At 43.1% G+C, this 21,298-nt stretch overlaps 1 protein-coding gene across 1 annotated transcript in view; it reads right to left on the reverse strand.

The window, feature by feature from the left end:
- Positions 1–3,051: 3,051 nt before the first annotated feature.
- WDR38 (WD repeat domain 38) overlaps positions 3,052–21,298 on the reverse strand; it is a 96,849-nt gene continuing 78,602 nt past the window's right edge. Inside the window, exons 6-9 of the mRNA XM_068249723.1 lie at positions 11,436–11,558; positions 9,985–10,134; positions 4,607–4,654; positions 3,052–3,254 (exon numbers count right to left, since the gene is read on the reverse strand). Of these exons, the coding sequence (XP_068105824.1) occupies positions 3,165–3,254; positions 4,607–4,654; positions 9,985–10,134; positions 11,436–11,558 (411 nt within the window). The 3' untranslated portion in view covers positions 3,052–3,164. The remainder of the gene's footprint in view (positions 3,255–4,606; positions 4,655–9,984; positions 10,135–11,435; positions 11,559–21,298) is intronic.

Below are 21,298 nucleotides of genomic sequence, written 5' to 3' on the forward strand. Positions count from 1 at the left end.
GCATTGAATATTTAGCTGAGCCTTTTAAGCATTGAAAGTTAGCATTTTTTATTAGCATTATTTTTGAAAATTTTTGCTCAGCAACTACTAGAGGTACTCAGAAATAGGCAACATTAGGCAACATTACCCAACCTTAGATCTACAATTCAATATCTGCAAGATAAAGTTTATTTCATGGAACTGTGAACTTTGAACATCTTGAAGATTCATATTTTTCTGCTGAAAATATATTGCTTTTTGCAAAATACAAATTTATATAAAAATCCAAACTGAGTGCTTTGAGATTATTCCAAGAAAAACCACCATCTATAACTTTTACTGTTGGAGAGGGAAGGAACTCCACTATACCCAATATTTTTGATCGCAACGCTGTAAAAGTGATACCTTTTACTGAGTTAGTGATCTTACAGAGGTAGATACCGTAAGGTTTTCCAACACAAGGTGTGAGTAAAAGTATTTTGAATTGTCTGTCATGTCTAGGAAAGTATAGATGACCACAGACTGAAATCTAAAAGTGATTTTTAATAATATCAAAATATCTTGAGTGGCAGCAATAGATTTTAGTTTTTGAGTGTAACATTTTCTAAAATATTTTTACAGTATAAAACAGTACATTGAACATATATTTACTATTTTAGTAATGACAACTGCTGTATACAGCCATAGAAAAGGCAAGAGTGTGTCTCAACCTGGATTTGAGCCAATTGGCCTATTTATTATAAGTTCCACAGTATAAAAGCACAATATGTTGACCTGTATGCTCTTTTTCAAATGCTTAACGCTGTATAAAGGCCCTTAAAGGAAACCTTAGCCCTTTTAAAAATTAACAAATGGAGGGCACAGGCATGTGTAGGAGGCTCTCCTCATGCCTACCACTCCCTCCTTTCTCTTCCCCCCCCGAGGATACTACCAGGTCGGGAGGATCGGTGCGCACTGTGCAGGTACTGCCCGACGACACACATGTCCTTGGTAGCGCACCTGCGGCTGGGAGCACTGTTTATATGCAAACTACATAGTTGTGATGTAGTGCACATGTGCAGAGCATTCCTGGCCACAGACACATGATCAAGGACACGCGTCGCCAGGCAGCACCTGTGCAGTGTGCACCAACCCTCCTGACTTAGAAGTAGCTTTGGAGGGGCATTAGGGCACAGAGGGGGGTGGAGGAAAACGGGGGAGTAGTGGGCATGAGGATAGCATCCTACACATACCTGATCCCAGTTTTTGAATTTTTAAGAGAGCTAAGATATCCTTTAACCACTTGCTCTTGATGAGCTGTAGGTCAGCGAGACACTGTTTTTCTGCAAATATATACATTTATTAGAAAAAAGAAAAAGCACAGATTCAGGTACATCGCTTCAAGTTAGGACATTTAAATAAATTATAAGGTAGGTGCTAAAAGGAGTGTTGCCAACAAAACAACAAAGTCAATCAACCCTTTGCACATTCTCATGCATGTATCATTCATCCAGGAACCACTGCTATTCCTAAAGCTAAGTTAAAAACCGGGGTCTTTATTACAAATATATTCTCTTGCAAAGTCACATACACTTCAGAGGTACTCCAGTATTCCTATGAGAGTCACATACACTGCACAGAGCGAATGTGCAAAGGGTTCATTGACATTGCTATATGCATTTATTATTCCCTGAGGGAAGAAGCTGTTCCTGTGCCTGGAAGTTTTTGTTGCAACTGACCAGTACCTTACTCCTGAAGGCATTAGTTGGAAGATGGAGTTAGCAGGGGTGAGAGGGGTCAGAGGCAATCTTAGCTGCTCTCTTTCTGCACCTGCTAGCGTAAAGGTCCTGCAGGGAAGGGAAGCTACAGCCAATTATTCTTTCTGCTGATCAGATGATGCGCTGCAGTCTCACCTTCCCTCATACGAAGGATGAGCTGAACCAGACAGTCATAGATGATGTCATGATGGATTCAATGATCGACGTATAGAACTGCACCATTCATTTTTGTGGTAGGCCAAACCTTTCAGCTGTTGTAGGTGGTACTTCCTCTGATGTACTTTCTTGAACTGGGTGAGAGTATTGTCATCCCTTTTAAGTTGTTGGAGATTATGGACCCAAGAAACTTGAATGACTCTACCCAGGTCACTGTGGTTTATGGTGAGCGGGAGGTGCTGGGTGGGGGAAGAGTTCTCCTTAAGTCAACTATCATCCCCATAGTCTTAAGAGCGTTATAATTTTGCATTATATTTGCATTTGATTGCTAAATAATGACCGCCCCCTTTCAGCATATTTCTAGTGATGAGCAGGAGTTTTGTATAATCATAATTTTGCATCGTAATTCATAATTACGTTGCAGAATCGGGTAGATGCGTAATTTTCATATCATTTTGTGCCGACTTTAGTGGTTAATAGCAAAACCCCATACATGCTATCATCACTAAAAATCGCTATGTATTTTAAGTGGAATAGTGGGAATGAGTCAAATGACCTGGTTTTTGAGAAAATCAATTTTAGGTATACAAGGGAAAAATGATTTTTAAACATTTTTCTGGGTTTTCTGAGATTTTTCCTTGGCATTTTTAAAATCAGTTTTATAAAAAAAACAAGGTCTTTTTGAAAACATTTTTGACATGTTCCCACTATTCCCCTAAACATACGTAACAATTTTTGTGACAACAGCATGTATGGAGAGTTTGCTACTAAGCGCTAAAGTGGGCACAAAATCACGCAAAATTACAAATGTAATAAACAAAATAAATTGAATTTCCAAATCATAATTACATATGGCGGTAATTGCAAAAATGTACGTACAATTTTGTGCAATTGTAATTAGCAGAAACTATTTGTTTCATTTAAAAACTGCATGGGAGTCCACTTGAAGTAGCAGCAATGCCTAAGGGCTGGTTGCAAGTACAAAATGTGTCAGTTGCTTTTTTTTTTTTTTTCTGTAACTGCAATTTGTGCTGAATAAAAGTTTTGTACTGCTATTTGGAAATCCTCTGGACTTTCTGCAGTTCTACTGTACTAATAATGCAAAGAAAATCGGACCCCTGCCCCCCCCCCTCTTTTTTTTTTTGTACAGGTGCCTGAGGTCAGTATTCTCCAAGAAAAATGGTGGTAGAAATACAGGCAGCAGGGGTATACACAGGGCTGCAGCCACAGTGTATGCTTTGTATATACTCTACAGGCCTCCAGTTACATGCTTCATCGTGATTCACAAAGTCCCATGGGTCCAGTTAGTAGAAGGGTTCCTTCAGGTGAAAACACACAGGTATAGGTCACCTCCGGTACACCCTGCAATATAATACAGATGATAATGCCAACAGTTGATATTAAAACAGCCTTTCATTAAAGGAAACTGAACTTTTGCACTGGGCAGAAGGAAGACATATAGAAATGCACCCTGTATGTATTTAAAGAGTTTATCCTGTCTAATTCTACCTCATCTGTGACTAAGCACAAGTTGCAATTTGATCCCTGAGCTGTGTCAGCTGACTGTCACGGCAGAAAGCTCATTTGTTAACAATATGTCTGCTTCCATGATAACAGGAAGTAAACAAACTGCAGATTTATTGCAGGATTTGTATTAGCTGTAACAAAGAATTGTTTTTCTTAAAAAAATATTATTCTGTTGCTTATCTTTTAGAGCGGAGATGAAGTTCTGAGTTCAGGTCTGCTCTTAAGCGATTTAAAGGCTGCCATTTTTTACCAAAATGCCTGTTGCCTGGATGTTGTGCAGTTCTTTGGACCTCAGTAGTGTCAGGAATACAAACCTGGAATATGCATGAAGCAAGCAGAGTTAGAAGGCCTAATAATCAACATAATGGCCAGGCAACTGGTGTTTTATAATAATGGGATGAAGATAGCAGCCTCCATATTGTTTTTAGCACTGTGATATATTTATTTTATGGGAGCATTTAGCTAAAATAAGAAAGATGGCCTGTCGCTTTAAATAGTTCAAAGATAGAAATAAACTAGTTTTGCTCACTTTTTGCAAAGATCAGGCACCATTATTAGCAGAATGATCCTACCTAGTAAAGTACCAAGTTTCTGTGTAGTCTGCGTCCGAGTGCCAGGGCTCAGAATCGCAAACGAAATTGCAGCAACGTTGTCACGATTTTGTGAAATCATGGGAAAAATCATTGCAAAATCACAGCAAATTTGCCACGATTGTGTTTGCCATTCTGAGACCAAAGGTGAATAGAGATAAAGTTCCAAACATATACTAGATTAAAGTCGGCTGTGGCAGCAGATATTGACCACATATTGGCTTTAACCCGGCTTTTGTACAGCATCCACTGACCAATAACCGCCACCTGGCCAGTGATCCGCCAGGTGAATCAACTCAGCCAAGTGACGGCCAATACCTTTGTTGGCGCCACTCACCCTGCCCACCACGTAGCATTACACCAGCAGCGCTCCATGGCTCCCCCCTCGCATTGCAACAGAATGTGTCTGTACAGTGTCTTCCCAGCAATGTCACCTGAGGGATTGACAATCCTCTACCATGTATATGGGCCTTAAGAGGACACCTAGAGGTGAGGTGGTACAGAGGTGATGAGCTGAGAGGAGACACAGAGTGGGGAGGCACAGGAGTAAGTTCAGGCACTTGTGCAACCTAACACTTTTTCTTAAAATATTCTTACCTTTAGGAGTTTTATACTTTTCCCATTTTCACAGTCCCATAGCCTTACCTGCAAAAAGAATATATTTTTGTTTGTAGCGTCATAGATAATAGTTTTTTTATCTTTCCTATGTCATGTGAAGCAAATACCAGTGCCTGAAAGTGATAGCCGGTGCACTGTTTCATCCACTCACTTATATACCTCTCAGGCACGGAGCACGCTTATTTGAACTTCATGTGTTTCCTGTTAAAATGTATACGGGTTGTGGTAAAAATTGCAATAGTGTGTGATTTGCAATATGGGTTTTAAATTTGCACAGAAATTTATTTTTTCCTGCATGTCGCATGTGATTTGTATATAATGCTTTCCTATGGAGATGCAAAGGTATGCATTTTCACATGCATTTTTATCTAAAGATGTATTTATTGGGTGGGCATACTAGTTAAAATACAAATGCATGAAAAATGCAGATAAAAACACATACTAATGCAAATCCCAAAACACTAACACATGCCTTAAAATATATGATTTTCTGCACAAACAAGTACAAACAAGTGTGCTCCCAGCCTCAGGCATGCTAATGAGGAAAAGTTTTATTATTTCTGCTATGCTACCTCACCCTAAAGGTAGCCATACACTGGTCGATTTGCCATCAGATCCGACCAACAGATAGATCCCTCTCTGATCGAATCTGATCGGAGAGGGATCATATGGCTGCCTTTACTGCAAACAGATTGTGAATCGATTTCAGCATGAAACCGATCACAATCTGTGAAGCTGCCGCTGCCCCCTTCCCCCGCATACATTACCTGATCCGGCCGGCACGTGTTTCCTGGTATCCGCTGTCTTCTCCGTGCTCGGCTCCTCCAACTTCACTGAACTTCCTGCCAGGGAAGTTTAAACAGTAGAGGGCACTCTACTGTTTAAACTTTCTGCTGGGACAGGAAGTTCAGTGAAGCTGGAGGAGCCGAGCACGGAGAAGGGACAGCGGTGACAGCAGGGACACCCGCCGGCCGGAGCAGGTAATGTATTGTCGCTAGCGTCGGTCGTCGGGCATTCGAACGCCACTATCGACGCAATCTCAACCCACCGGCGATCGAGCGAAATCTTCCGCACGGACGGATCGACGGGAATGATTAATTTCGGATGGAAATCGATCGTTCTGTCAGCATTTTTGCAACGATTTCACAGCAGATTCGATCACAGTGAACGAATCTGCTGTATATCGGCGGGAAAATCGTTAGGTGTATGGGCCCCTTAAGAAAGAGAAAGGGGAGTTCAGAAGCTCAACTTATGGTTCTTAAAAAAATAATGTAATATTGTGCATGGACTTTAGATTTTTTTTTTCTAAATGTAATATACCATATATACTCAAATATAAAGTGATCTGAATATAAACAGAGGCATTTATCTTTTTCCTTGAAAAAACAGAAACGTTTTTTTGACTTGAATATAAACCTAGGTTAGAAACCCAGGCAGCTTTACTGTGTTCCCCAATGTCATTTCCCCTCTCCTCCGCACACATGTCATGTGCATGCTGGATCTTTAAGTGCCCTTGTGGAGCACCTAGACAGAACAGGGCCATCTTGGCTGATAATCTAGCCCAGGCATGGGCAAACTCGGCCCTCCAGCTGTTATGAAACTACAAGTCCCACAATGCATTGCAGGACTCTGACAGCCATAGTCATGACTCATAAAGGCAAATGCGTTGTGGGACTTGTAGTTCCGTAACAGCTGGAGGGTCGAGTTTGCCCATGCCTGATCTAGCCTGTACAGAGGTGTCCCCCACAAGCAGCTCTCGCTTCTGACAGTCCTTTGGGATTGAACAGGCCAGCAGCTTGGGGGCATAGCCCTTTATACCAAATAGCTGCAGTGCATGAGAGAGAGAGTAAGAGACAAATGATGGTGACGGGCTGCTGATCCCAAGTGTGACAACTGGTCTCAACTTTAAATTGATATATTTCTTATTTCCAAATGCTAATATGAATAAAAATGAACCAGGATAGAAAGGACCTGTGCGGTTTGATTTATAAACCAGCACATTTTTCTTATGAAATCTTTATGGACTAGGGGTGTGTCAGTGACGTGATTAGGGGTGTGGCAGAATTGTGACTTAAAGAGAAACTCCGACCAAGAATTGAACTTTATCCCAATCAGTAGCTGATACCCACTTTTACATGAAAAATATAATGATTTTCACAAACAGACCATCAGGGGGCGCTGTATGACTGATTTTGTGCTGAAACCCCTCCCACAAGAGGCTCTGGTACCGTACGGTACTCTGGGCAAACTGCCACAATGTAACAATGACACACACAGGAAATGGCTGTTTATAGCTGTCTGTTAAAGCCAGAACAGCTACATAATCTGCCCACAGTAACAATGTCACCATGTAATACATGTCAGAATGTGAATCTGGGAGAGGAAAGATTTTACAATGAGCAAACTCTGACTAAATCATGTATACATAATTATTGTAAAAATTAAGCACCTTTTTATATTAAATTATTTTCACTGGAGTTCCTCTTTAAGTGTCTCTTTTTTATCTTAAAAAGTTGGAAGGTATGCTCCTGTCCTATGCCACTGGGAAGGAGGTAATGTCACACATCACAAAGAATTAATAAGCAAAAGATGTAGTTATATCATTCAAACGACTCTGTTCCTTTCTATCATCATTAGTTTTATTCCATAATAACATTTGAAAGAAAAAAATATATGAATTTTAAAAATGAAAATAAAGTTTAGAGTCAATTTAAAACAGTTTTCATTTACATATATTACACAGATCTGTAAATCAGTCCTGAAAGAGGGACACATGCGGAACCTAGAGGGACAGAGGGATTTGGTTCCCAAAGAGGGATCATCCCTGCAAAAAAGGTACTGTCACACTCGGCCGTACTCGGTGCAGTTGGTAACTCCCAAATATATGCAGACATCCAGGATTTGATGCAAGTGATGTTTATTCACAGTGAAAGGTACATGCAATGTTCAAAGAAGGATTTCCAGGACATACTTGTCTCAATTCACTAAGCCCTGGTCGGTAAGTTTCACTTACCAGCCTTCTAGCAGGGCAGCAGGCAGGCAGGGGCGGTGTGTGTGACTCAGAGGTTTTCCATCCTGTGCATACTGTCATACCTTTAGATCTGCTGCAGCCACCAGGGGGAGCTCTTCTGTGTGCTAAAATACATATATGCACATCTAAAGGGATGCAGGGATACTGGCAGAGTTGTCAGCTTGTCTCTGCTTTGCTACACTGAAAGACCCACTGGCTTTCCTATCGCCAGGGCCGGTTTAAGCAACAATGGGGCCCCAGGGCAAAATAAACCTGCCCCCCCCCCCCCCAACATATACCCCGGAACAAAAATCGGCATTAGGGGACCTTTTTTGCAGCTCGTATAGTCAGGGTGTGAAGCCCCAATCAGTCGGAGCTCCACATTCTGGCTATCCCAGCCTGCATGGGGGACAAGGGGTTAAAAAGTTTCAGGAGGGGGGACCCCACATAATTTAAAAAAAAAAAAATTCCCACACTCTAAACATAAAAAAAAATTGGGAAAATAGGAAAAAATGCCAGGGATCTTCATACAGCCATATTGCGGCTGTATAGCGATCCCTGGCCAAAGCGCTGCGGCTGCGTATAGACCCCCTGGAAACCCCGTCAGGAAATTTATTGCGCTTTCGTTTGATGCATGTAAAATTACACTACCGTTAGGTTTGCTACTAAAAGTGACATTTACCGCATTTAAAAGTATACTATTTTCCTTCTAAACTTTACATTTTCTCAATTTTATCAAAAACTATAAGGTCTTTTTGAAAAGTTGTTTTTTGCTCTTATTCCTAATGATCTCCTTAACATATCCTGCAAATTTAGGGTTTCTAGCATTTAAGGTGGATTTGCTATTAACCATTAAAGTTGGCAGGTTTTTAAATGTGTATTTTGAAACTTTAAAATCGATTTTCTCAAAAACTATAAGGCCGATTTGAATTTTTTTCCTCTTGTAGCCACTGGGGGCCCCTACAAGCTCTGGGGCCCTGGGGCAGCTGCCTCCTCTGCCTCTATGGTAGTGCCGGCCCTGCCTATCCAATCATCCAATCAGCATGAGAAACAGGCTGTGTGGCTCTCCCCATTGGCTGCCTGGCTCCCCCCAAAGGCTGTCTGTCAAGTTACCGCACAGAGACAGCAGGGGGAGAGCCATTTATCGGCTGCTATGAGCTGGAGAAAAATTCCGAACACTTTTGGTCAGTAAATGACATGCGAAAATCTTTGTAAATTGATATTAATGCAGGAACAGGTTCGCACCCTGAGCTATACTAGCCCGCATGGTCCATGGTATAGGAGGGCTCCTGGGGGAAGGGGCGGCCAAGCCTTCCTCTCCCCCCGGAGCCCTTGTCCAATGCATGAACAAGGGGCTCTTTCCCACCTCTGGTTCCCCAGGAGGAGGTGGGGCGATGACTCCCTGGGGGGGTTCATGGTGGCATCTGGGAGTCCCCTTTAAGAACGGGACCCCAGATGCTCGCCCCCCTCCCAGGAGAAATGAGTATATACGCCTTACCCATTTCCACAAAGCGTTAAATGAAATAAAAACACAACCATGAGAAAAGTCCTTTATTAGTCTTAATTAACCAGAAATACTTACCTGTACCTTTAAGAAAATGTTCCTACGCCAATATCCTCGGAAATGGTCCCACGACGACAGTATCCTCTCTCTTTTGATTTTCAAAAATACTTACCTGTACCTTTAAGAAAATGTTCCCACACCAATATCCTCAGAAAAGGTCCCACACCAATATCCTCTATCTTGCGATCTTCTGAAGGCGATTGAAGATCACCGCGCACCACCGCTACACACACCGCCCCACCGAACTACTCTCAGCTATAGTATAGCTGAGAGCAAAAAGCATCTTTAAATCAGGAGGAGGAGGGAAATTTAAAGATGCTTTTTGCTCTCAGCTATACAACGTATAGCTGAGAGCGCGTCCTATGCGGACGCTATACCACCAGCTCCCACTGCCCTCGCCTATCACCCTCACCCATGCTGGCACCCAGTGCACCCATAAGTGTTTCTATCTTTTAAAGGGGCTTTGGTATTAAACGTTAAAGTCGGCGAGCAGACATATTTTCAAACGGCAGCAAAGCAGGACTTAAAATGATAAAGAGCTTTCAGGCAGGACAAAAAAAAGCAGGATTTAAAACAATAAATAACGTTCACAAGGTCTGCACCATTTTAACCTTTAAAACGATAAATATCGTTTTAAACAAATATTGGCGGAAGCGTGCGCTATTATTAACCGGTGCCATTTTTCACTGTACGCTCTGCTGTCTTCTCATGTGTCATATATTCCTGTGAAAAGGAATACAAAAAAACATATTTCCTAAAATAGGTTGCACATAACACTATTACCATCCTATCATGCCCCGTGGAAGCCAGCAGGATTCCGTCACGAGAGAAGGACACAGTCCTTAACCAATCAACGTGTCCAGTGAGGAGAAAAATCAGGGTGCCACTGCGTGAGTTCCATACACGAATGGTTTTGTCCCAGGAACCAGATGCCTGAAATGATATAACAGTTAATCATTTAAAATGGAGATTCTTTTGAGTTGTCACTATGAATTCAGTTTTTTACATGCTTCTTATGATGCCCACTAGTGCTAAAGTCTTCATTGTACAATTGTACCACTTCAATTACTATTCAGAACTACCTATCTATTCAAATTATATTCACTCAGTTTACCCTTCTACTACATACATTTGGTAAGATTGTACAATCAAGAGTGTATCATTAGAGGGCACCTTTATAGAGGACCAATGTGGGATAAAACAGAAAGTCAAGGTGGAACGTGATTGCAATCAGCTAACCACTGTATATACTTGTGTCACTTCCTTTTCCTGTTTGACATAATTTTATCTGTAGGAGAAACTTATTTTCTCTGATTACCCGACTCCCAACCGCTGCTAAGCATAACTACGCCCATGTGGACCTCACTTCAGCAAGAGGGGCCTAGCTATGCGTATTTGTTTATTTACTTCACCATTCCTGATTGCTGCGCTGTTGCCATTCGTTTCCATCGCAATCCTGCCATTCCGTGATTGGTGCATGGGAACAACTTGTTCCCAAACCCAATCACAGTGCCTGTGATAAATGAAAGCCGGCTTCAGCATAATACTTCCTGTGTACTGTTTACAGTACATGGGATCTAAGTGTGGTGCTATCTAGTATCCAAAAAGTAAAAATGCAGTCACATGCACTATTATATATAGAAATTCATACATTTTTATTAATTTTAACCCCTTACACCCCTAGCCTATAGTTTCTAAAATAAAACACTTGTAAAAAAAACAAATGATACCATTTAGAAAAAAAACTTACAGTAAATAGTTACGTTATCGACTTTTATCACTAAACAGAAAAATGCACCTTTATTTCCAGATAAAATATGATCACAATACATTGTACTAGGGACACAATTTAAACTTGTAATAACCGGGACAAATGGGCAAATAAAACGTGTGGATTTTATCTATCGTAGCACATTATATTTTACAACTATAATTGCTGCAAACTGAGAAATAATGATTTGTTTCATTTTTTTTCCTTATTATCCCCTTTAAAATTCATATAAAATAAAATAATTCTTAGCAAAAAAGTACCACCTAAAGAAATCCTAATTTGTGGTGAAAAAAGCCAATATATAGATCATTTTGCTGTGATCAAATTAATGGTGAATGAATGATGTGAGTGATGAGAAAATTGCTTTGGTTTTTAAGGGAGAAAAAAAAGTGTGGTTGGGAAGTGGTGAATATATTTTATTATCTAAACATGTTTTTCTTGAAAAATAAGTCATTGTTCTTACCAACATTCCCGACACAGAGAAGCAAACACAGCTGACGTTGCCCTTGTGGCCTTCAAATACTCTGTCTGTGATACTGCTGCATACATTCCACAGTCTGACTGTATAATCCCAGGAGCCTGTAGCCTGCAGTGCAAGACGAAAACATAGTGATAGTGAATTATCCCTTACACTCCAAGCCTGTATAAATTACATTCATTTCATAATATATACTAACATTCTTATAACAAGAAACAGTAGGTTTTAATAAGTAAGATGCAGTTGTGGAAATACAGTACTATTAAATCTCTTTGCCTGGGTAATGAAGATCAAGGCCTTACTGCAGAATTGTGGGAACATAATGCCATCTGTGACATGCAAACCTTATGTGCGCAGAGGTTGGGTGTATGTTACATGCGTAGAAAAAAAGGGCACCAGAAAAGCGGTTAGTAGAATAGCTGTAATTTTAGGTTTCAATAATTTTTATTGGGGTTTTTAAAATTTTTAAAAACAGCCATTTTCATAAAACGACATATCAATAATAGTATAATTATTACATCAAACAATGAACTATTAGACCAATTTCAACAGATCAGAATAAAAACTATTATAGAACAGTGTATGCCATAAATCCTATTCAACAATACAATATAAGATGTATGCTAATAAACACTATAATACTGCTCGTTGTCTGTTGTTTTCCATGGAGCTGAATCCTCCAGTAACTGGTGGACTAAGATCCAACCAACAAAGTTACTGGAAGTCGCATCCAACCTTTATAAAACTGTATTACAGTTAGATCATCATTTAAAGATTTTGATGATCTATTCTAATAAATATACAGTCTGTCTTTATATCTAGAATGTATGGAGTATTTATACCCCTACTATGTATCATCAAATTTATTAACCTCTAAACTAATAAACAATAAAAGGGGCAAAGAAAGAAAAAAAAGAGTGTGAATACAGTTGCCGAGAGTATATCGGAGTGCATTTGAATATTATTTTAACTTTCAAATAGAGTCCTGGGGAATCATATACAATCTGTGAGAGGGTATGAGTTTTAAAACTACAGATCTGATAATTGAGACTGAGGATATAATGTGGGCCATAAATCAGTCTTCCTTAAAAATGAATGCATGTTTCCTGTTTTGACTGCCCATGACTTTTCTGCTATGAAGTTAAATTCCACTTTTTTTAAGACATCTTCAAACCTTGGAACCTTTGTAGTTTTCCAATTTTCAATAATTTAGAATTTAGTGGCTATAAATAAATGATTGAAAATAATTCTCTCTTTGGGTGGTAATTCAACTGTGTGGATGTGCAATAATGCCATATGTGGAGGTATATGAGAGAGACTTACAGGTTGTTGTTTTTTAAATCTTCTATTTCCTTCCAAAGCAGTTGGATTTTTGGGCAAGTCCAAAATATATGTTCCAAAGAGCCTGTATGATTACACTCTCTCCAGCATAATGGTGAAACCTTAGGGTCAAATTTTGAATTTTTTTCTGGTGTAACGTACCACCGCCACAACAGTTTAATAAAGTTTTCCAAATGTGATACACAATGTGAAGATTTCTTCATTGATCTGACTGCAGATTCCCATTCTTCCTGTAAAATGTCCATTTTGAAAAAGTCTTACCATTTCTTCAATTGCCATTTGGGGACTTCTCCCCTAACAGATAACCATGATCTGTAAAAGACAGCCGTCCCTTTCATATAATCTTTTTCTGGGGTAAGTAATTTCTTGATTTGGGGTGGATATAGAACCTGAATTGGTATATGTTTCTGAAGATATTTTTTTATTTTAATATATGTACATTCTTCTGAACTAGGTAAATTATATGTATTAACCAGTTCTTCAAAAGAATTAAGATCAGTCTCCTCAAAGAGTTTATCCAATGTATCATTTCCCACCTCTATCCATTTATCAACAGAAATTTTCCTAACCACATTTGTGATATTTACTAAAGGAATAGATAAATAAATAGCGGTAATTTTAAAGTGGAAAAACCAATAGCAATAAAATATCTATATTAACCAGTTCAGCACCGCAGTGCCGAAAAACCTCATGCATCCGAGCAACGCTCACCTCCCATTCATTCGCCAATAACTTTATTGCTACTTATCACAATTAATTGATCTATATCTTGTTTTTTCCGCCACTAATTAGGCTTTCTTTGGGTAGTACATTTTGCTAAGAATTATTTTTTTCTAAATCCATTTTAACAGGAAGATTAAGAAAGAAATGAAAAAAATTCATTATTTCTCAGTTTTTGGCCATTATAGTTTGAAATTAATATACGCTACCGTAATTACAACCCGTGTATTTTATTTGCCCATCTGTCCCGGTTATTACACCATTTAAATGATGTCCCTATCACAATTTATGGCGCCAATATTTTATTTAGAAATAAAGGTGCATTTTTTTTAATTTGCGTCCATCACTACTTATAAGCTTATAATTTAAAATAATATAATAACATACTCTCTTGACATGCATATTTAAAAAGTTCAGACCCTTGGGTAACTATTTATGTTGTTTTTGTTCTTTTTTATTGTATTTTTTTTCTTAATAAAAAATGTATGTGGGTAATTTTTGATATGGGAGGGAAACAGCTAATTTTAAATGTAAAATAAAATAATTGTTTATTGAAAAATGTATGTGGGTGCAGTTTACTATTTGGCCACAAGATGGCCACAGTCAAAAATGTCCTGGATGCGGACGATCTCGCATCCAGGAACTAAAAGAAGACGGAGAAGTTTCCTGGGGGCAGAAATACTGCGCTCTCTCAATTGAAAGCATCGTTTTTTCTGCGGGGAAGTTAGATCGGTGAATGGGAATTATATTCCCATTCACTGATCGGGAGGCTAGCGGCGGGTGGCGGGAGCGTGCCCGATCGCGTGCACCATGCTGCGGCAGCAGCAGAGCCTATCTGGACGAACTTACTCGTCCAGATAAGCCGAACTGGTTAAATACCGATATTTTACCATGAGCTAAACCTATTCTCACATTGAACCCTCCCATTACCAATGCCTAACCTTAACCACCCCACACTGCTAGCCTTAACCACACTCCCATGGATAACCTTACCCCCCACCCCCCCCACACACACACACACATACATACATACATACACACGCACAGCTACCCTTAACCACCCCTGCAAAACTGAAACAAATAAACCCTTTACAAAATGTTAATTTTCGGGCGCCACCATAGGTGCCCACTGAATTATCGTTAAGGAGGGGAAACTTGGGAACCCCCGGGCCCGGCACTCAATGAATATCGGGAGTATGGGCCCAAACTTCTGCTGTTGCAAGACTAAGAACATTTATATCACACTTTTCTCCTGGTGGATCCAAAGTGCCAGAGCTGCAGCCACTAGAGCGCACTTGGTAGGCAGTGGCAGTGTTAGGGAGTATTGCCCAAGGTCTCCTTACTGAACAGAAAAAGCCAAGATTCAAACCCTCGTTTCCTGTGTCAGAGGCAAAGCTCTTAACTAGTACACTATCCATTCGCCAAGCTAAAGGATTGCCCAAATTTCCTGTTTCCTGTTACATATCATCATCACACATGATTGCCTGATTGAGTCACAATCATAACCAGTTTGTTTTGACACTAGAATAATTAATTACATTTTATTTTTAGATGGTCTTTAGTTGGGTCTTTCAGTCAACTTTATCTAGTGTCATACATGCAGCACAGCAGTGCCATAGCAGCAGAGCCGGATTAAGGCTAAATGGGGCCCTAAGCAAAGTAACTGATTTGGGCCCCCCATCATGTCGTAATAGAATCAGAAGATGCAGCTGCACAGCAACATGCCGCACACACCGTGGCAGCCGAGCTACTGGTTGCTATGGGCAACAGCCCGCTTTCCTCTGTGGGTGCACAATGCAGGGAATAGCAGCGGCAAAATGCAGAGTGAGAGATGAATGGCTGGGACATTTGCACTCAGGGGCTGTGGCACCCCTGTGAAGAGGGCGCCAGATATCACAGCAGCAGCACTTTCCCCCTGCATCTCCAGCCTGGCAATAGCAGAAAGCTGTGGACACCGCCAAACCGGAAGCCGTTCCCCAGACAGAATTACATAACCACCCCCACCACTGAACAACCGATTTCCTCCTAAACTAGACAGCCACCATGCAGCCTCCATCCCAGTGAATACGATAGTCAAGCAGAGAAGGCAGCCGCAGCGGGGGAGAATGACAGCACCAGATGACTCACATTCACCTATTGCGATCCAAGCAATAGAGGTCCCATCATCCGGAGCACATCTGTCTCCTCTAGAGTGCTGCCGCTCTGTTACTACTACTATTACTACTTCCTGTCTGATCTGAGAATCAGGAAGTTCAGAGCGAGCGGCTGCACTGTAGAAGAGACAGATGGGTTTCAGATGACGGGATCTCTATTGCTTGGATCATGGATAGGTGAGTGAGCGTTTGCCATCTGCTGCTATCATTCTTGCTGCAGCTGTGGTTCTCTGTGGGAAGGGAGGGCGGAGTGGGCAGCGGCAGAGTGCACAGTAGCATGAGGGGGACCTAGGAGGAGAGCCTGGCTCTGAAGACGATCAGCAGCGCACAGCATCATTTGACAAGACAAGACAAATAACATTTATATCGCGCTTTTCTCCTGGCGGACTCAAAGCGCCAGAGCTGCAGCCACTAGGACGCACCCTATAGGCAGTAGCAGTGTTAGAGAGACTTGCCTAAGGTCTCCTACTGAATAGGTTCTGGCTTACTGAACAGGCAGAGCCGAGATTCGAACCCTGGTCTCCTGTGTCAGAGGCAGAGCCCTTAAAGGGACTCCGAGCAGTGCCTGTGGGTATGCCTTTAAGCATACCCACAACTAATTAATTACATCTTCACACCTACCAGCATGATGTTTGTAATTATATCCCCCTGGGTTCCTTATATTTCATTGCATTGTGCTGAATCGAGTTGCCGACTTTGGAGAAAAGTCGTCCTGTGGCCACGATTTCGATTGCAAAAATAGCGAAAACCAAAAAGGCATAGAGCGGCCATTTATATATCATTGGAAAGAGGAGAAAGAGAGCTTTAAAATGATATGCATCTTTCCATAGTTACTGCACTGCACAGAGTCCCTTTAACCATTATACCATCCAGCCACCGCTGACAGGATGGTGAGTGCTGGTTTATGTGCTGATGGGGCCCCTTTGACTCTGAATGGGGCCCCAAGCAACTGCTTTTGTTGCCTGGTAATCCGGCCCTGCATAGCAGTACCAGGTGGAGAGGTTGTGACTGCTCTTTTCCAGTTTCTGCATTATCTCTTTATTGGTGCTGTAGTGAACACCTCTATACTGTATGTGTATGACGTACTAATATCCCTGACAAAATTACCAATTTGCTTACATTTTAATTTTACCCCCTTTATGTACTCAACACTTGAGCCGAGTCTCTAACCACATGCTCCTCTGAGCTGTGCTCCTTAAAGGTAGTGGAAAAGGAGATGGAAGACACAACTGCAATTGTTCTGTCTGTCTGGTGAAGTATCTGATGCTTCCCAGGCTATGCTGCCTATTTCTGTATCCATGATAAAGCTGCAGTCAGTGGATCAGTTGCCCCAGAGATTGCTACTTTTCTCCCTTGTGTTGCCGTGTAACATTTTGTCAGGACTGTAGCCACCTGGGTTCAGTGACAAGAAGGAAAGACAGCAAAGCAGTGAAAATGTCCATTCGTTTAATTCATATAACTGTCCTCTGCTCCTCACTAATGCTGGGTGGCTGCGGTCCTGCCAAAATTCCTGCTAAAGGAAGTGTAGAGCAGGAGACAAAGCAGTTGATTTGAGTGCACATCCCCTTGGTTAAAGGACATTTGAGTAGTGTTGGGCGAACATCTAGATGTTCGGGTTCGGGCCGAACAGGCCGAACATGGCCGCGATGTTCGGGTGTTCGACCCGAACTCCGAACATAATGGAAGTCAATGGGGACCCGAACTTTTGTGGTTTGTAAAGCCTCCTTACATGCCACATACCCCAAATTTACAGGGTATGTGCACCTTGGGAGTGGGTACAAGAGGAAAAAAAAATTAGCAAAAAGAGCTTATAGTTTTTGAGAAAATCGATTTTAAAGTTTCAAAGGGAAAACTGTCTTTTAAATGCGGGAAATGTCTGTTTTCTTTGCACAGGTAACATGTTTTTTGTCGGCATGCAGTCATAAATGTAATACATATAAGAGGTTCCAGGAAAAGGGGCCGGTAACGCTAACCCAGCAGCAGCACACGTGATGGAACAGGAGGAGGGTGGCGCAGGAGGAGAAGAAGGCCACGCTTTGTGAGACACAACAACCCCGGCCTTGCATGAGGGCAAGAAGCGTGCGGATAGCAGGCTTTGTACCGCCATGCAGTCATAAATGTAATAAAGATAAGTGGTTCAATAAACAGGGACCACGCGGCAACGCTAACCCAGCAGCAGCAGACGTGATGGAACAGGAGGAGGCGCAGGAGGAGAAGGCCACGCTTTGTGAGACACAACAACCCAGGCCTTGCATGAGGGCAAGAAGCGTGCGGATAGCATGCTTTGTACCGCCATGCAGTCATAAATGTAATAAAGATAAGTGGTTCAATAAACAGGGACCACGCGGCAACGCTAACCCAGCAGCAGCACACGTGATGGAACAGGAGGAGGGTGGCGCAGGAGGAGAAGAAGGCCACGCTTTGTGAGACACAACAACCCCGGCCTTGCATGAGGGCAAGAAGCGTGCGGATAGCAGGCTTTGTACCGCCATGCAGTCATAAATGTAATAAAGATAAGTGGTTCAATAAACAGGGACCACGCGGCAACGCTAACCCAGCAGCAGCAGACGTGATGGAACAGGAGGAGGCGCAGGAGGAGAAGGCCACGCTTTGTGAGACACAACAACCCAGGCCTTGCATGAGGGCAAGAAGCGTGCGGATAGCATGCTTTGTACCGCCATGCAGTCATAAATGTAATAAAGATAAGTGGTTCAATAAACAGGGACCACGCGGCAACGCTAACCCAGCAGCAGCAGACGTGATGGAACAGGAGCAGGCGCAGGAGGAGAAGGCCACGCTTTGTGAGACACAACAACCCAGGCCTTGCATGAGGGCAAGAAGCGTGCGGATAGCATGCTTTGTACCGCCATGCAGTCATAAATGTAATAAAGATAAGTGGTTCAATAAACAGGGACCACGCGGCAACGCTAACCCAGCAGCAGCAGACGTGATGGAACAGGAGCAGGCGCAGGAGGAGAAGGCCACGCTTTGTGAGACACAACAACCCAGGCCTTGCATGTGGACAAAAAGCGTGCGGATATAGCAGCAATGCTTTTTGCCGCCATGCAGTCATAAATGTAATACAGATGAGAGGTTCAATAAACAGGGCCCGGAAACGCAACACCATCCCAGATGTTCATTGGTCATGTTACTTGGTTGGGGTCCTGGAGTGTTGCGTAGTCATTTCCAATCCAGGATTGATTCATTTTAATTTGAGTCAGACGGTCTGCATTTTCTGTAGAGAGGCGGATACGCCGATCTGTGACGATGCCTCCGGCAGCACTGAAACAGCGTTCCGACATAACGCTGGCTGCCGGGCAAGCCAGCACCTCTATTGCGTACATTGCCAGTTCGTGCCAGGTGTCTAGCTTCGATACCCAATAGTTGAAGGGTGCAGATGGATGGTTCGACACAGCTACGCCATCTGACATGTAGTCCTTGACCATCTTCTCCAGGCGATCGGTGTTGGAGGTGGATCTGCACGCTTGCTGTTCAGTGGGCTGCGGCTGCATGGGTGTCAGAAAATTTTCCCACTCCAAGGACACTGCCGATACCATTCCCTTTTGGGTACTAGCTGCGGCTTGCGTTGTTTGCTGCCCTCCTGGTCGTCCTGGGTTTGCGGAAGTCAGTCTGTCTGCGTACAACTGGCTAGAGGAGGGGGAGGATGTCAATCTCCTCTCTAAAGTCTCCACAAGGGCCTGCTGGTATTCTTCCATTTTGACCTGTCTGACTCTTTCTTCAAGCAGTTTTGGAACATTGTGTTTGTACCGTGGATCCAGAAGGGTATAAACCCAGTAATTGGTGTTGTCCAGAATGCGCACAATGCGTGGGTCACGTTCAATGCAGTCTAGCATGAATTGAGCCATGTGTGCCAGAGTCCTACCAGAATCCTCATCATCCTCTTGTGAGCGTTGTGATAGTTGTTGTGATGCATCATAGTCGTCACCTTCCTCCTGGTCTGCTTCTGCTGACCATTCGCGTTGAATTGTGGAAGTCCAACGTGCACCGCTCTGGCCCTCGTCAGTGGTGGCATGAAATTCCTGCTCCAACTCCAGCTGTTCCTCCTCCTCTTCTTCGTCATAGCTGCTGGGGCCAGCGTTCCCTGAGGCGGATGGCCTGATGTTGGTACCATCACGCTGATCGTTTTCTCCTTCAGATTCCCCCAGTTGCATCATGACAGCTGTTTCCTTGATTTTTAACATCGACCTCTTCAGTAAACACAGCAGTGGTATGGTAATGCTGACTGAAGAGTTGTCACTGCTCACAAGCAACGTGGATTGCTCAAAATTTTGGAGGACTTGGCAGAGGTCCAACATGTTGGCCCAATCGGATCCACAGAAGCTTGGCAGCTGGCCGGATGCGCCTCGGTACTGCGCCGTCATGTACTGGACCACTGCACTCTTCTGCTCGCAAAAGCGGGCTAGCATGTGCAGCGTAGAATTCCAGCGCGTAGGGACATCACACAGCAAGCGATGGTGGGGGAGATTGAAGCGCTCCTGCATCTTGGCGAGTGCCCCCGAAGCAGTACTGGAATTTCTACAATGTTTGGACACTCGACGCACCTTCAACAGCAGATCGGGCACGCCTGGGTATGTCCTCAGGAACCGCTGAACTACTAGGTTCATCACGTGCGCCAGGCAAGGGATGTGTGTCAGCTTAGCCAACCTTAAAGCGCGAATGAGATTACTCCCATTATCACACACAACCATGCCCGGTTTCAGGTCCAGCGGTGCCAGCCACAAATCCGTCTGTTCCTTTATTCCCCTCCAAATTTCCTCCCCTGTGTGCTGCTTATCCCCAAGGCAGATTAGCTTCAGCAACGCTTGCTGACGCATGCCAACAGCTGTGCTGCACTGCTTCCACGATCCTACTGCTGCTGGGTTAGCGTTTCCGGATGAGGTACAGCTTTGAGATGCGTTGGAGGAGAAGGAGTCAGAGAGGTAGGTGCTGCTGTTGTTATCCAGTGGGAGGGACGGCGGTGCAGCTGTTTGTGGCGTGGGCAACACCCGTGCCGTAGCAGGTGAGGAATCGCTGCCAGGCTCCACAAGGTTCACCCAGTGCGCGGTAAGGGAGATGTATCGACCCTGGCCGAACGCACTCGTCCAGGTGTCAGTGGTGAGGTGAACCTTGCAGGCAACGGCATTCTTCAAGCTTCGGGTTATTTTGCTGACCACGTGCTCATGCAACTCAGGCACTGCAGAGCGTGCAAAGTGGTAGCGGCTGGGAACCACGTAACGTGGGATGGCCACTGACATCATGCCCTTGAAGCTGTTTGTCTCCACCAATCGATATGGCAGCATTTCGCAGGCCAGAAGCTTGGCTATGCTGGCTGTTACTGCCACGGCCCGGGGGTCATTTGCTGGCAATTTCCTCTTGCGCTCAAACATCTCCGACACAGACAACTGAACCGTAGCGCTGCACACGGAAGGGCTGTTGGTTGTTGTGTTTGATGAACACTGGGAGACCTCAAGAGCACTACTCCGGAAAGTGACAGTGTCAGCGTCGTCTGATGTTTGTGAATGTTGTGAACCACGCAATGGCTGGGCTACTGCTGCTGCTGAGGCGGGTCTGGTGAACCCAAGGGAGGCAGTGTTGTTTCTGGTACCCTGTCCTGACGCGTTTGCCCAAAGAGTG

This window comes from Hyperolius riggenbachi, chromosome 8, assembly GCF_040937935.1.
Source record: "Hyperolius riggenbachi isolate aHypRig1 chromosome 8, aHypRig1.pri, whole genome shotgun sequence".
NCBI lineage: Eukaryota > Metazoa > Chordata > Amphibia > Anura > Hyperoliidae > Hyperolius > Hyperolius riggenbachi.